The sequence below is a fragment of the Neofelis nebulosa genome, chromosome 1, assembly GCF_028018385.1.
Source record: "Neofelis nebulosa isolate mNeoNeb1 chromosome 1, mNeoNeb1.pri, whole genome shotgun sequence".
Classification (NCBI taxonomy): domain Eukaryota; kingdom Metazoa; phylum Chordata; class Mammalia; order Carnivora; family Felidae; genus Neofelis; species Neofelis nebulosa.
The window spans coordinates 216,763,976-216,779,500 of NC_080782.1; the positions used below are offsets into that span (position 1 = coordinate 216,763,976).

General features: G+C 41.9%; 1 protein-coding gene across 8 annotated transcripts in view; it reads right to left on the reverse strand.

Moving 5' to 3' along the window:
* ENOX1 (ecto-NOX disulfide-thiol exchanger 1) overlaps positions 1-15,525 on the reverse strand; it is a 579,844-nt gene that overhangs the window by 253,058 nt on the left and 311,261 nt on the right. The window contains exon 1 of one of the 8 annotated variants that reach the window (XM_058684379.1): positions 10,564-10,831. The exons of the other annotated variants lie outside the window; for them this stretch is intronic. Within the exon in view, the coding sequence (XP_058540362.1) occupies positions 10,564-10,621 (58 nt within the window). The 5' untranslated portion in view covers positions 10,622-10,831. Of the gene's footprint in view, positions 1-10,563; positions 10,832-15,525 lie in introns of those variants that run through there. 8 annotated transcript variants of the gene reach the window in all.

Genomic DNA, 15,525 nt, shown 5'->3' on the forward strand with positions numbered 1-15,525 from the left:
GAAACAGGCCCAAGTATTGAACCTGAGAAGTATAATTTTGACTGTTGTCCTGTTTCTCATCTAGATCTAAGAAGCCTTAGCCTCAAAGTCTGATTAACCGGGGGCTTTCATATCCATTATGTGTTAAGGATCAAGTCCGACAATTCGGTACAAAACAAATACGTGAATGACAGGATGGGGAATCCAAAGTTCATACTAGCAGAGCAGTAAAAGAAGGAGAAACAGGTGGCCAACGTGAAGATCCAGAAATGTTAAAACTCCCTACACCAATTGTGATCAATACGCTTCTATACTTTTGAATAAACAGTGGCTGATAGTACTTACTAGAGTATTCAACTAACTCATGACATTTTTGGGCCATTTGACTGCCCTGGGGCTGAATGTGAGTCTTTTGTTTGTTTGCTTGCTTGTTTGCTGCACAAAAATGATCAAAATCAGAATTCTACTTTACCTACAATTTGCCAGGCACCTACTACCTGCTGTTACCTTCATTTATGTCAGCTCATCTAACTGTCACAACAGCAAACCAGAAATCAGAGTGACTGGAGATGTATGCCCGGAACTGGAATACTATAAAAAAGTGTCCATTAAAAAAAAAAATCACTGAAGCATCATCTTGATCCACGTGGAAATGTATATTATATGTATAGAAGCACACTTTTATTAAAATACTAAATGTAAACCTCAACCATGAGAACAACAGAGCACTATATTTTGGCTAATGATATAATTTGGTTAGTTTACTAAGGAGAAAATAATATTGTTTCAATTGACGGTACACAAAAGATATTAAAATCAGTAATAAGATATACTGACCTCATATGCCCTTTCATATGAGACACTGAGAAGGGCATAGCCCCTCTGTGGTATTCTTGCCCAAATTGTGTAACCTCAATTTAATCATAAGAGATCAGACAAACCCGTATCAAAGATATCCCGCCAATAACTAACCAGTACTCAAAAAATGTCACAGTTTTGAAAGAAAAAGAAAAAACGCAGAACTGTCCTATTCATTTTTGATATTTTTGGTGTATTCAGAGCATCATTCTGAAGACCAGTTGGCAATACGTAGTATTGGATGCATAAATGTAGGCTTAAGAAACTGGAATAATTCCATATCGCATCAGGATATTAGCTACATTTTATGATGGAAATTGTTTTTATATTATTTGCAATTTTCCCTGAACAGTTATAATCAAAAGAGGATTCTCTGTTAACTACAGACTCTAGTTAACGGACTGAAAATTACCTTACACTGAGCTAAATTTACATGTCATTTCTTACAAAGGCTGTATGTCTTTCCAAATCAGTATCTGAGCTCAGATTATTCGAGTTTTGATGGTTATTTTCATTGCCCTAATAGGAAAGCAGATACACAAGAGAAGTGAGAAAAAAAAAAAAAAAAAAAAAGGCTAGGGGGTGGGTGGAGATTGAAGGAAGGGGGAAGGAGGAAGGAAACACTACCCCCTTATATCACATTCATTAACCTGTGAATACTGCTAGATGCTCCGGGCTATAAGTGAGCAGCTTGTTTCTAAACAGATTTTAATTTTTAATCCAGTGGAATAGGTCAGGCGCAGGTCTCCCACCTGAAGGCCCTGGCCCAGAACCTACCTGCCCCAAGGCAGTATGGCAGGTCTGCTAGTAATGGTCTCCTTTGGGTAAATGCAATCTCCAGGCAGCCACTTGGCTTTGGGTGCTCTGATCCCAAGGACCAGTGATAAAAGTTAGATGAGATCTCACAGTAGGGTGGGTGTTTTCTCCTAAGATATTTTCTAGGAGTGAGAAAAGACATAGCCAATAAAAAACCTTTTTTTAAAGTAGGAGTAGGAAGGGGGAGATCTATGTTTGAAGTAAAATTCTAATAAAGATCAGCTTTACTACTTAATTAAAATTGGGTAGAGGCATCTATGTTGGCCCACGCGCGATGTTCGCAAGACAAATACTCCGACCCGCTGAAGATCTCCTGGGGAATCAAACGTGTAAATGGAGGGGGAACTGAACAGAGCAGTCCCCAGGGCGTCCACACATGGGGCTAAAACAAGCAAAGATGAACAGAATCTGACTGATTCCCAAGCTCTTCACAGACCTCAGATTAGTGCAGCAGGTCTCAGCTGTCCCTGAAAATGAGAACGCATTTTAAAAGCTGCATTTGAATTTTAAAGGTACTCAACATTTCTGCATTGTTTACTGAGAAAGGTCAACACTCCCGGTGTTTTATTTATGCGCGGCAGAACACCAGTCTACAAGCACTAGGTTTGCCACATGGCATTTGCTGAGAATGTGTTAAACACATGGTTCCAGAAGCTAGAATATTATTTTTCCAACCAGCAAGTGCATTATTAAAGAACTGTGCCCTCTGCTGTGAGACAGAACAGGAGGCAGTGGTGGCCCTGTGCTCTGAATGCAAAGGGACACTGACTGAGTCACTCCCTATCAACTCTCACCGCTACAACATCAGACCCATAGGACCCTGTCTCTTTTCAACTCCCTTGTGGCCAATCTAGAAAAAAAAAAAAAAAGAAGAAAGAAAAATGGAAACATCTAAATAAAACTCATATAAAACCTCAGTGCTAAGCACAACATCTTTGGTTCTTTGGGCGACCAGCATCTCAATTTGGATCTGCACAAACGTTCATTTGGATCTGTCCTCATTTCTTCCTGCAGATCAAAGGTATGATATACTGACTCCTTCCAATAAGATTTGTGTTAAAATCAGGAAATGCCCATGCAGGAAATTTTTTATTAACTGAACCTGAAATAATACATAATACATACCACTTTTATGACAGTAAGAAAAGTTATTCACTGTAGTTAGAGTATCTGTTGTATAAATTTAAAATCTTCTCAGGAGTAAGTCCAGTGTTTTAAATAGACTATGGAAAAGCATGAAATTAATCCCAGATGAGTTGTGACTGGAATACAGGGGCGCCTTTATCATTCTAGGAAAAATACTTCTCTACAACAGGCAAATTCCCTGATAAATTCAGTAATTATCCTTTTTACGTAAATATTTTTCGCTTGGAAAAGAAATGTTCTCTTCAAACTATTCCCTTAGTGCATTTTTTATAGATAATTTGGTTTACATACATTAGATTTACATACAAATTATTCCAGTGTAGTCTTCTACGTAAAGCAAAGTGAATCTGTGACTAACATTCCTACCCTATTCTGACGTGGTAAGCAAATCAATGACCAGTATCCTCATGGGCGTAAGTACTGTATGCCTAGCTTTATATAACACTCTCTTCTTAAAAGTAAGAATATAAAAAAAAAAACTTAACACTTTGGGAACTTCAGAAATTTCAGAAGACTACGGGTTTTAAAGTACACTTTTATTTGATACATTTTCGTAAACCTCAGAATTCTTACGTGAAAAGAGTTGACGCTGAGGGCACCCGGGTGGCTTAGTTGGTTAAGCGTCCGGCTTTTGATCTCGGTTCAGGTCATTGTCTCACGGTTCGGGAGTTTGAGCCCTGCGTCGGGCTTTGTGCTGGCAGCACGGAGCCTGCTTGGGATTCTCTCTCTCCCTCTCTCTCTCTCCGCCCCTTCCCTGCTTGCTCTCTCTCAGAATAAATAAATAAACTTAAAAATCGTTTACAAGAGTTGATGCTGCCATAATTTCATCCAATCCCCTACATATGTATGAAGCTCATCCACTATCCTCTGAGCAGGTGACACGAGACAAATCAGGAACAGTCTATAGTTCTTGCTCTTCGAAGAGCCCACAGCTGGGCAGGCAGGACAGACACATAGATAAGTGGTTGTAATGTACTGGGACTGTCTTCCAGTGGTAGGAATAAAATGCTCTGGCAGTACAGAATAGAGAGTGAGGATTCTGGAAGACGACATGGGAGGAGGCGGGGGGGGCACAGAGGCTCAGCAGAGGAGATGACATTCGAGCTAGGTCTTAAAGGATGAGTAAGATTAGACCAGGCAGCAGACGAGAGCATTCCAAGTTGGAAGAAACAAATAAGCCCATACATGCCAGGTTTTAAAAATCAGACTTTTAAAAGTGTTTCACTTCAAAAAGAGTTAAGGTTGCAAAGCCTAACATGAAATGAGATCGCAAACTGGATGGTTTCTTTCTCACCAGCCTGCCCTTCTCCCATGCGCCCTAGATGTTTAAGAAGTACGCGTAATAAGGAGCAGAGGACTGACAGTCGCTCGGCATGCAAAGAGAAAGTGAGAATCCTTCCATAACTGAAACAAGACATGGAGCCAGCCCTATAGGCCTGTGAGGAGAGGTGCTACCACTGAAAAGAGAAAAAGTGTACTGCGATAATCACGCCTTTTCGGTCTGCTAAAAATGCAAGTTAATCTCTTCAAGAAAGTGGGTCTGCTATATTTGATGAAATGGTAGGGTACAAAAGTCTATAAAGAACTCATCAAACTCTCACACCCAAAAAACAAAGAATCCAGTGAAGAAATGGGCAGGAGACATGAACAGACACCTTTCCAAAGAAGACATCCAGATGGCCAACCGACACATGAAAAGATGCTCCACATCACTCATCATCAGGGGAATACAAATCAAAACCACAATGAGATATCCCCTCACACCTGTCAGAATGGCTAAAATGTACAACTCAGGAAACAACAGATCTTGGTGAGGATGTGGAGGAAGGGGAACCTTCTTGCACTGTTGGTGGGAATGCAAACTGGTGCAGCCACTCTGGAGAACAGTATGAATAGTATGAACAGCATGAAGCTTCCTCAAAAAATTAAAAATAGAACTACCCTACGGCCCAGCAATTGCACTACAAGGTATTTATCCAAGGGATACAGATATGCTGTTTGGAAGGGACACATGCACCCCCGTGTTTATAGCAGCACTATCAACAATAGCCAAAGTATGGAAAGAGCCCAAATGTCCATCGAATGATGAATGGATAAAGAAGATGTGGTATGTATGTACACACACACACACACACACACACACACACACACACACATACACACACAATGGAATATAACTTGGCAATCAGAAAGAATGAAATCTTGCCATTTGCGACAACACGGATGGGACTAGAGTGTATTATGCTAGGCAAAACAAGTCAGTTAAATAAAGACAAATATCATATGACTTTACTCATATGTGGAATTTAAGAAACAAAAGAGATGAACACAGGAGAAGGGAAGGAAAAATAAGATAAAAACAGAGAGGGAGGCAAACCATAAGAGGCTCTTAAATATAGAGAACTGAGGGTTGCTGGAGGGTGTTAGGTGGGGGGGGGATGGGCTAAATGGGTGATGGGCACTGGGAAGGGCACTTGGGATGAGCACTGGCTGTTTTGTATGTAAATGATGAATCGGGAATTCTACTCCTGAAACTAATACTACATTACATGTTGACTAACTTGAACTTAAATAATAAAAACAAGGGTCTGTGAAGAAAAAAGCCTGCAAAGTGCTGTCACCTACAGGGTCTGTAAGAGTTCTGCTCTGTGCTAGGACCTATGGGTCAGCAGGGAGGAGAGTAAGGAGAAATGAAGAATTTCCTTTCAGTGATTTAGTCACACTGGCACCTTGAGCGGAGGTGAAGCCTTCACGTTTTGTATTATGTCCCTCTTCTGCACCAGTGGGGACAGTGAGGGGGGAAAGCAAGGTCAGGTAGACCTGGAGAGGGAAAGGAGTTCTGAGAAGTCCCCGTCATTAGCTGGGTTCTACACAACGGCTCTAAGTCCAGAGGATTCGAGCGCTCGAGGGAGAATGGCTGGTTAGTGGCCAAGAGATTAAGAAGAGGACAGGACTTTGCTGGGTTTTCAGAGGGCCCAGAAGCTAACTACACCAGAGTTTAAACACCTGAGGGAAATTTAGTTAGCTAGAACCTAAATACAATAGGTAACATTTTGCTTATTCCCATTTCAGGAAATGAAGCTAATTCATTCATATTTCACGTACATGTGAGTGCATGTGTGTGTGCACCTGTGTGTAACAGACAGAAGGGTTAAACACATAAACTATCTGGATTGTGTTGTTTACTTTTCTTTGAGCCATCTATAAGTAGAGTCAAGTTGTAGGAAGAATATATTTAGGAAGACATGCGTTGGAGATGTCTTCTTTTATTCTTTATTATTCCCTATACAAACGAAGGCAGCTTCTGAGAGCTGAGACCCTGACTCCTTAGCCCCATGTGACCTTCATGCTTCCGCCCCAGGTGTGCAGGCTGTGAGGCACGGTGCAGGGCTGCTGTGGGCTCACGAGACGGGGCTTGGACACCGGCTTCCAGTTTTGGGTCTGCTGCTAACTTACTGCATGAACATGGGCTGGTCACAGTTTTCGCAGGTAAAAAGGAAAAGCCGGCATTTGCATTTGCGATGCTTTTCACGGCTGTTTCCTCATCCAACGTTCTCCGATCCAGTAGCACGATGTTATGTTATAGAAATGTTTTCATCCTCCTGGGTTTTATAGATTCACATTGTAGAGCCACTGTAATAATAACAATGCCCCATCTAGTGTCAAAACAGGGAATACTGGTACAGGAGTCCGCAGTGAGGACCAGAGCTTGAGGGTGCAGCGTGGCCGTTGGCAGGAAGGCTGCCCGGGTGGTCTTCGTTAGATCCCACTGACCCACCTTGGTGACATGGGACATTTTTGAAAAGACTTGGTTTTGCAACTTTGAGGTGTGATGTACAACACAAGCCCAATGGGGCTTGTAGTAAGGTTGCACAGAATCATCTTTCCTATCATTTTTACTGGCAGCTACGGCCGTGGACACAGAAGAGCCTCGGGGGATGGCCATCAGAAGGCAGTACCTTCCTCATGGAAGACGAGAAGAGCTTCTGGGCGTGCCGTGCACAATCCAGCCACATTCTGGCAGCTCGCTGAGATTTTCGCAGACCAAAATCTGGGAGCTTGGCAGGGTTTCAATGACTTCACCTTTCCCTTTTCATTTCTTTCTTTCCAAATGCTCCCACAAGGAAAGCGCGTCTGATCATTAACAGCTAACTACATGCTCTTGGATACTTAACTGACTGAGCCACCCAGGCGCTCCTCTACATGCTCGTGGAACACCCCAGGTTGTGCACCATCCTGTCCCTCTTCTGACTTGGTACCATCTCACAGTAAAGACGACAAGGGAGGGAACCGACACAAATACCGGGACGATGCACGCGTCATTTCAACCAACCATCCTCCTCCCCACGTGCTGAACCCTCCTGTGCATCTTTTTCTCCACGAAGCGCAGGGGCAATTTAGTTTTTACATCACCGTGTAAAAATCGCTTTGTTTTCTAACCTGCCTCCCTCTCAGACGCCAGGTCCGTTCAGCGGAATACTTGCGCCGTATCTACTGCATGCCAGACGCTGTCTTAATGATGTCTGGGCTGAGAGAACATAATGAGCCCGAACGAAGAAATTCTCCATCATGCTGCCTCTCCTGCCCACAGCCCTGTGACCTAGATTACTAGAAGCACGTTTCACGTCTTGTGACCAAGTTCTCAGCGGCAGAGGCTTTCCTTCTTGCTTATTATACTTAAGCCTGATTCTCTTGATGGTTGAACCCCTCCCAGCGGATGCTTACCTTTCAGAATTCTCAAATACTGGCTGGGCTGGCAGCTATAACAACTCACCTGCCCGTTCACCGGCTTTGATCTCTTCTCACTAAACCACTTGCTTCCCTGTGACCTCCGTCACTGGTCTGCCTTCAGTCCTTACCTTCCAGCCAGTCACTAGGACTTCTATGATTTACTAGCCCAATTCAGCTTCTGCCTCACCCTGCACCCTGGCTTGCCGGATTAATCTGCCCCTGCTGTGATCCACATTCCCAAACTCACTTGAGTCTAGGCTGTGCCAAATTGTCCTTAACGCCACAGCTCCATATTCCTGGTCTACGATCTTCACGCCCATCCTGAGAATGGTGTGTCCTTTGACTGCATTCAGAGTGAGGATCTGTGTTCAGTCCCAGTGATCTCCAATCAGGTCTGGCAAGCTGTGGTAGCCTTGAGTACAACTACTACCTGCTAACCGGCACTCCAGAGGCTCAAATGGACAACTGGCAAATGAGATTTGCCTCGGAGGGCTACTGGAACACCGTGATCTTTGATAAATGCCAAAGAAAGAAGACATCTGGAATATTCTCTGAACATCAAGGCTGGTGCCTGGGGACTCAGAAACCTTCTGACGAGTTATGTAAAGACGCCTTTAAAATAACAAGTGGTAAATGTTTGGAGTTATGAGTGGATACTGGAAGCTCCTTCAGGTTAAAGAATCTACCGATATCCCCAGGGTCAGGCACAGTGCCTGGCATACAGTGGAGTTGATAAGTATTTGTTGAATTAAAATCACTTTGTTGAGAAAAGTATGTCAAAGGCACTTTTGGAGGATGTCTAAATTTCCCAGGGATCTAGATGCAGTAGGACCTCTTAAGATGCCCAGGGAAAACTATCAGATCGGTTGGACCCCTCAATCTACAAGCTACAGAATTCTTCAGGCACTAGAGTCTGTGAATCTACACCAGGGGTAAGAACCACCACAAGAGAGGAGTAGCAACGCTTCGGTGACCTAATTTACATTTCTCTGCTAGGATCTTCTATACCTTCAGTTTGGGCCCGAGATGCAAGAGAGCCTTCCGGACGGCTACTTACTCATAAGTAAAAGTAGGAAGCTGGGTTTGGCCATGCACCTCTGATGTCTGAAAACACCTATCAGCATGAAACAGCCAGCTACGGGCCCTCTAATGGAGCCCAACAGAGTTGCCAAAACAGCTGGATGGCAACGGGCCTAGAATGTAATGTTCTTAGTGAATGGTGTAAAGTTAGTGGTTTAGAACACTTAATTTTTTGTTGTAGTTGAAGCTATCCAGAAATGCAGGGAACACGATCCTTAGGTCATTCAAGGGTGCAAGATTTTCAAAGTATATTAGAATGTGTTAATGCTCACTTCACAGAAAATATAAAGCATCCATTTTTAAAATATGCAGAGCAATCAAAGCTTTTAATTGAGCAGAAAAACACACACAGATATAGCAATGTTTAGTCCTCGCTGTCCCTTCTGACAGACATCTTCAGAGATAAATTTCCACAATGGATGCTTCAATTAAGACGGTAATATTTATTGAAAGGTAAACCATAAACGCATAGCCACTTGAAACACTATTGAACAAAAGTAATTTATACTACAGCTGGTGCACTGCATTTGAGCCCTGCTTTGATTTTATCAGCATTTGTCAATTAATCAACGTGAACCTTGTAAAACATGTTCTCTTATTAGCGGAAACAAGCAATTGCTTGCAGACTTTGAAGGAAAGGTCGTTTAATAATTTGCTAATTGTGCAAAGATAGATTTAAATATAAAAAGAAAGGTAAACTCCCATTAGCACTGTGCATACGGTATGACTTTAACCTTGCTAACTTAAATGTGGTCAATGGTTCCATTTTTGGTTTTAACTGAAGAGCAGAGAAAGATTAAGACAGGAAAAAAAAAGTAGCTTCAGGTTTTTAAATTTAAGAAACTATTTGTTTTCACTTCTGCCGATTCAAAATTGTTGTTAGCCTTGAGGGTATGGTTATAAATAAATCAACTTTCTTTCTTTCTTTCTTTCTTTCTTTCTTTCTTTCTTTCTTTCTTTCTTTCTTTCTCTTCCTTCCTTTTTCTTTCCTTCTTTCTTTCTTTCTTTCTTTCTTTCTTTCTTTCTTTCTTTCTTTCTTTCTCTCTCTTTCTTTCTTCCTCTTTCTTTCTTTCTTTCTTTCTTCCTCTTTCTTCCTTCCTTCCTCTTTCTTTCTTTCTTTCTTTCTTTCTTTCTTTCTTCCTCTTTCTTTCTTTCTTTCTTTCTTCCTCTTTCTTTCTTTCTTTCTTTCTTCCTTTCTTTCTTTCTTTCTCTTCCTTCCTTCCTTCCTCTTTCTTTCTTTCTTTCTTTCTTTCTTTCTCTTCCTTCCTTCCTCTTTCTTTCTTTCTTTCTTTCTTTCTTTCTTTCTTTCTCTTTCTTCCTCTTTCTTTCTTTCTTTCTTTCTTCCTCTTTCTTTCTTTCTTTCTTTCTCTTCCTTCCTTCCTTCCTCTTTCTTTCTTTCTTTCTTTCTTTCTTTCTTTCTTTCTCTTCCTTCCTTCCTTCCTCTTTCTTTCTTTCTTTCTTTCTTCCTCTTTCTTTCTTTCTTTCTTCCTCTTTCTTTCTTTCTTTCTTTCTTTCTTTCTCTTCCTTCCTTCCTTCCTTCCTTCCTCTTTCTTTCTTTTTTTCTTTCTTTCTTTCTTTCTTTCTCTTCCTTCCTTCCTCTTTCTTTCTCTTTCCTTCTCTTCCTTCCTCTCTTTCTTTCTTCCTCTTTCTTTCTTTCTTTCTTTCTTTCTTTCTTTCTTTCTTTCTTTCTTTCTTTCTATTTGCCTCCACTCATCCTTCATTCTGCTGGATGAGATGTCAGCTCCTGCTTCTAGCTGCTGGTTCGTTTTAAGTTCAGTAAGTGAGAAAGAACTTGAGGCCAGCTCTCTCCAGAAAATCCACGCCTGGGCACACTCCCCAACACCCTCCCACCCTCCCTGCCAGCAACCAAGAGAGTGCTTCAGTTTCCAGACCACCACCAAGGACTCTGTGGTCATCCACAGCACTCCACGAAGTTTCAAATGGGCAACATACCTCCGGGAGCAATTTCTACACTGGGGTCTGCAGGGCTGAATCGAGAAATCCGCACCATCTTAAAGGTGTAAGTGAGGCTGAAGAGGAGATGGCGCACCTTGAGGCGTTTGTAGGCTAAGAATTTTGTAGGGAGCTCACAGGGACAACATTTGTGGAATGGATATGGGTCTTGCCGGACCCAGTCTGGGCAAACTGCTCTGCCGCAAAGCTCCTTTTATAAGAGTCAGGAGGCCCAGGTTGCTCTCTGCCTGCTCAAACTGGCTTATCAATCCATTCCATTCCATTCTGTTCTCTGTTCTAAATAAGTCATTATTTCAGGCACATTTCCCTAAGCAGATGCAAACACTCTTTTCCAGTGTGAGACTCCCTTGGGCAAATTAGGTTTCTTGGAAAAGGGTCAAGGAGCAATCAAACAAAACACCTGCCAAGAAACAAGCATGTGGTTTCAGGGGATGCCGTCAGTCACGCAGGCCGAGAGTCAAATTTTAGGCACTGCTTGGGCAGCAATGTTGAATTTGATAGGGTCGGTGATGGGGAGCAAACTTCTGATATCTGCAGCCAAAGTTTCTTTTTGTGGTCATAACCAACAGGTTTATTTTTTTCCAGTTTTATTGAGGTGGAATTGACAGAAAAAAAATTGTACAAATTTAACATATTCATGCATGTTATATATATATATATATATATATATATATATATATATATTATATATATATTTTATATATAGTGAAATGATTCCCACAATAAAATTAGTTACCACATCTATCACCTCACATAGCTACCTTTGTGTGTATGTGGTGAGGATTTAGATCTTATGGAAATAAAACGGATAGTCATAAGATAATGGAAAATTTCCTTGTCTAATATTTCTAATTAAATGCTGCTAATCAAATTCCAATTTCTTAATTACACTGTAGTAAAACTTTTATAAGGAAAAAGTTACCATCAAACTGCTATCTTCTTTTCTCATCATCTTATCTGACAAATGTGGGATATTTCTGAAATAAATGCTCATTATTCTTTTTCTTTGAGTCGTAGGGAGAAAAGTCCCTTTTATATTCTTTTAATATGTACTTTTATTAACTTCAGCTTCAGATAGCTCACTTCCATATATCAAGATTCTTTTCTTTTTTTTTTTAAATTTTTTTTAACGTTTATTTATTTTTGAGACAGAGAGAGACAGAGCATGAACGGGGGAGAGGCAGAGAGAGAGGGAGACACAGAATCGGAAGCAGGCTCCAGGCTCTGAGCCATCAGCCCAGAGCCCGACGCGGGGCTCGAACTCACGGACCGCGAGATGGTGACCCGGGCTGAAGTCGGACGCTCAACCGACTGAGCCACCCAGGCGCTCCTATCAAGATTCTTTTCAAGATAGAAGCGATAAGAGGCAAATGCAAACGTGGGAAGGAAAGCAGCTCGGGGACATACTAGCTGCTCCCCGGCAGCAGTTACTTCGACCTAAAACACATAGACCATAGTTTGAAGCCACTACGAAAAATGAATGGATGTGGATGGCAGGTTTTCATTTGTTTCCCTGACATTCTGTAAATAAGTTTGTGTGTTTCAATTCAAACGGTTCCATTATCTTGGAGGTCTTAATCATTTGTAATAGCAGTTTCTGAAGTGTTCAAAGCTTGTGCTTAAGGAGCATTATCGGCATTTAACGTAGTTATACTACCTTCAGCAGATTTACAACTTCGTTCATGGTTATCCTTGATCATCTTTATTTAGAAGTAAGTTCAGGCTGATGAGATGGCTTAAGCATCCTTTGATGTTTCAGCTTATTAGTTGTACCCTCAGAACATCTTGTTCTGCTGGCCACCCTCACACTCTTCAAATGGAACTACCATTGGCAAGGTGAAGAGGGGAACGGTGGCCGGTGGCACGAAAACGAGAAAACACATTTAAAAATGGCAGCCTTGTTTTAAAATATACCCGAGGTATTTTGGTTTTATTCAGGTATGGGGAGGCCAACATTTTAGGAGATGCTTGCCGGTGCAAAGACAGTCTGCTGTTTACTCTTCCCAGGAGGAGAGGGGCACACAGGGCCAAGACAGACCATGCAGGGCCACTTTGGGAAGCACCAGGGTCAGTTGGAATAAGGGAATTGTTGGTCAGAGGGAATAAGGGGGGAGAGAGGGCAACAAACTTTTTTGTGTGGTTTCCACAGGAAAGCAAAGTGGGTTCTGTTGTTTAGGGTTGGTTCCAAATTGTCCAGTACCTGGCCCCGGGGTGATTTAGGGCGGGGGGTGGGGGATAATGTTCTGGATTGCATTTGAGAGCCGGATTAAAGGAGGCCTGTGGGGGGGGTGAGGACTTAGGATTGCCTGATCTGCATATCGAAAGGGTGTTCCTAGGCCAACTGTTTGATATCTGCAGGAATTAGCTAACCCTGCAAGGACAGGGCCTCCCCTAAGAACTTCAAGGCCCCAAGATGTCAAAGTATCGTAAAATACAGAAAATAAGAAACACGATTAATGCAACCCTGTCTAAGACACTGCTATAAGAAGCATAAAAATAGAGCTTTGAGACTCTACTGTGCGTAATAATCACTAGGGTATTTTGTTAAGCTACATTCTGATTCATTAGATCAGGTTGGGTGTGAGACTTTGCATTCCTAATGCAAAGTGCTGCTGGGACCACACTTTGAGAAGTTAGCTATAATAATATCTCTAAAAGTCCTCCCTCTAGGTCACCTTCTGCAGAGAAAAGGGAAGGACTTAACATTTACTGAACCCTGCTGTGAACCAGACATTTCTAGGCACTGAATATTCAGACTTTATCTTGATTCATTGGGACAACGTTTTCTGCTCACAGGAAAAAATGATCCCAATTTTATAAGTAACAGAACTGAGGCTCCGGATGGTTCAGTAACCTGCCTTGGGTCACTTTGCTAGAAGGAAGAAGATATGAATGCATCTGACCTAAAAACTTTTTTTTTTTTGTCCCATCACAACAGAAGTACAGATGGTACACGCTGATGGAAAATAAAAAGTCTCTGCTGGTAAAGGCTTCTTCATAAAATATAAAGTCCATGAACTTGAATCACGGGACATTTACAACTTGACTTCTGAGAAGAGGGGAAATTCCAAATGGTGTTCATTACCTCAGGACCAGAAATAAATAAGTAAATAACTTATATTTTATTATAGCTATTTGAGAAATACTTCATATGGGATTCTCTATTAAACTGGGGTTTTTAAGAAGTGTTGCACATACATAGTAAGATATATGCAACAGAAGTTGGTCTTCCTCCCATGTGCCCTTAGTTCTATGACTCAGATAGAACTACTGTTAAGTTTGTGTAGTGTTCTAGAAATTCTGTACAAGTAATAACATTCTGTACAAATAATATACTTTTTCATACAAATTCATTCAGACAGTTATTTTAAGGCCCTGGGGGGGGGGGGAAGAGCAGTAAATAAAACACACGAAAGCCCTCATGTACCGTACTCCAGGAGGGAATATAGACCATAAACAAACAAGGAAAATATATGGCACGTCAAATAGGGATAAATGCCAATGGAGAAAAAGTGGGAAGGGAGATGCTTACACTTATAAATGCAGTGGTTAAGGAAGACCTCGTTGCAAAGATGGTATCTGTGCAGTAAAGACATGAAGGAGGTCATCCTATTCCACACTGACGTCTCCCTTCAGCACCATATGTTAAAGCCCTCACCGCATCAGAACCGAACAGGTCTACCTCATTCTCCTTAACGACTCCATCGTAGTCCACTGTTTGCATCTATGAACGTTTTGGATGAATCCTGTTATGTAATTTGTTAAGATGATCCTTGAAGTGGTTATAAAAAGATCTGGGGAATGTGGTATAAAGCCTGACGAAGTAGAAAGGGACTTAAGTTAGGTGTGAAAAGCTGTGGATGCAAGTCCTAGTGGGCCACTGGCCCCAAGAGATCATGTTTTCATTGAGTAGTTCTAGAATGCCTTTTTTATGTTAGTGGTCTGGCCTCAAGAGAGGGTCTCCCTTTTCCTGTCACATCTTAGCCTCTGCTAGTGTCCATCAGGCACAGGGTGATGTCTAGAATCTTCTCTAGCTGGGGGTCAACGTGACACACTGCTCGCAATTTTCCTCAATGCTAGGCTACCTGTAATCCTTGTAGAGTCAAAGAAAAACGCCCTCCAGGTGACACGTTTTATACATCCCCCACAAAGGAAGCATTAGCAAAAATTTTAGGGAGCAGTTAACCCCCTGGGCTCTGAACACAATCTTCCCCTTTAGGAGAAAGCTCATAAGCTTTCTTGAAACAAAAGCAAACAAAATCCCTACCTTCCAGTAATATTTATTTAGGTAGATGCAGATGTTTAACTATGGGCCATATGACTGAACAGATTTCACATTTAATGAAAGATTAATTTATTCATTTAATTATTATCTGAGGCAGTACCTGGATTATGTCAGCACTCTGCCAAGCTCTGTAGGAGGAATAAATATCAGCGCAATATGGCTCCCGCCCTTGTCACCTTCTAGCCTTTGAACAAAGACAGGACAAGTAAAACAAAACCAAACCAAAGCATAATTGTGGTACGTGGTGCCAAAGGCAATACGACGAGAATTCAAACGAAGGGGAGAATGCTATGATCCAGAGCCCCTCTAAGACCCCTCAGAGAGGAATTGGAGCCAAGATCCAAAACAGGTAGGCAGAAGGTAGAACAAGGGAACTTTGCGAATGGGTGAGCGTGTGTGTGGATATGTGTGGGTGGAAGGGGAGCAAAGGCCCAGCGAGGGGAAATACAGGTGTTGTAAAGGTACCTTGCAGTGGCTCTGGAGAGCTTAAAAGCAGAGTGTGGGGCTCGGAGGACAGGCAATGCTGGTTGGAGTGAGAGCAGCCCAGGGTCCTAAAGCCCCTATGCTTTGTTATTAGACGTGGGATCAGTAAACTAGTTCTGAGAGATATCCAAAAAAAGCACCATCAACTCCTTCTGTTTTTTGTTGTTGCTTTT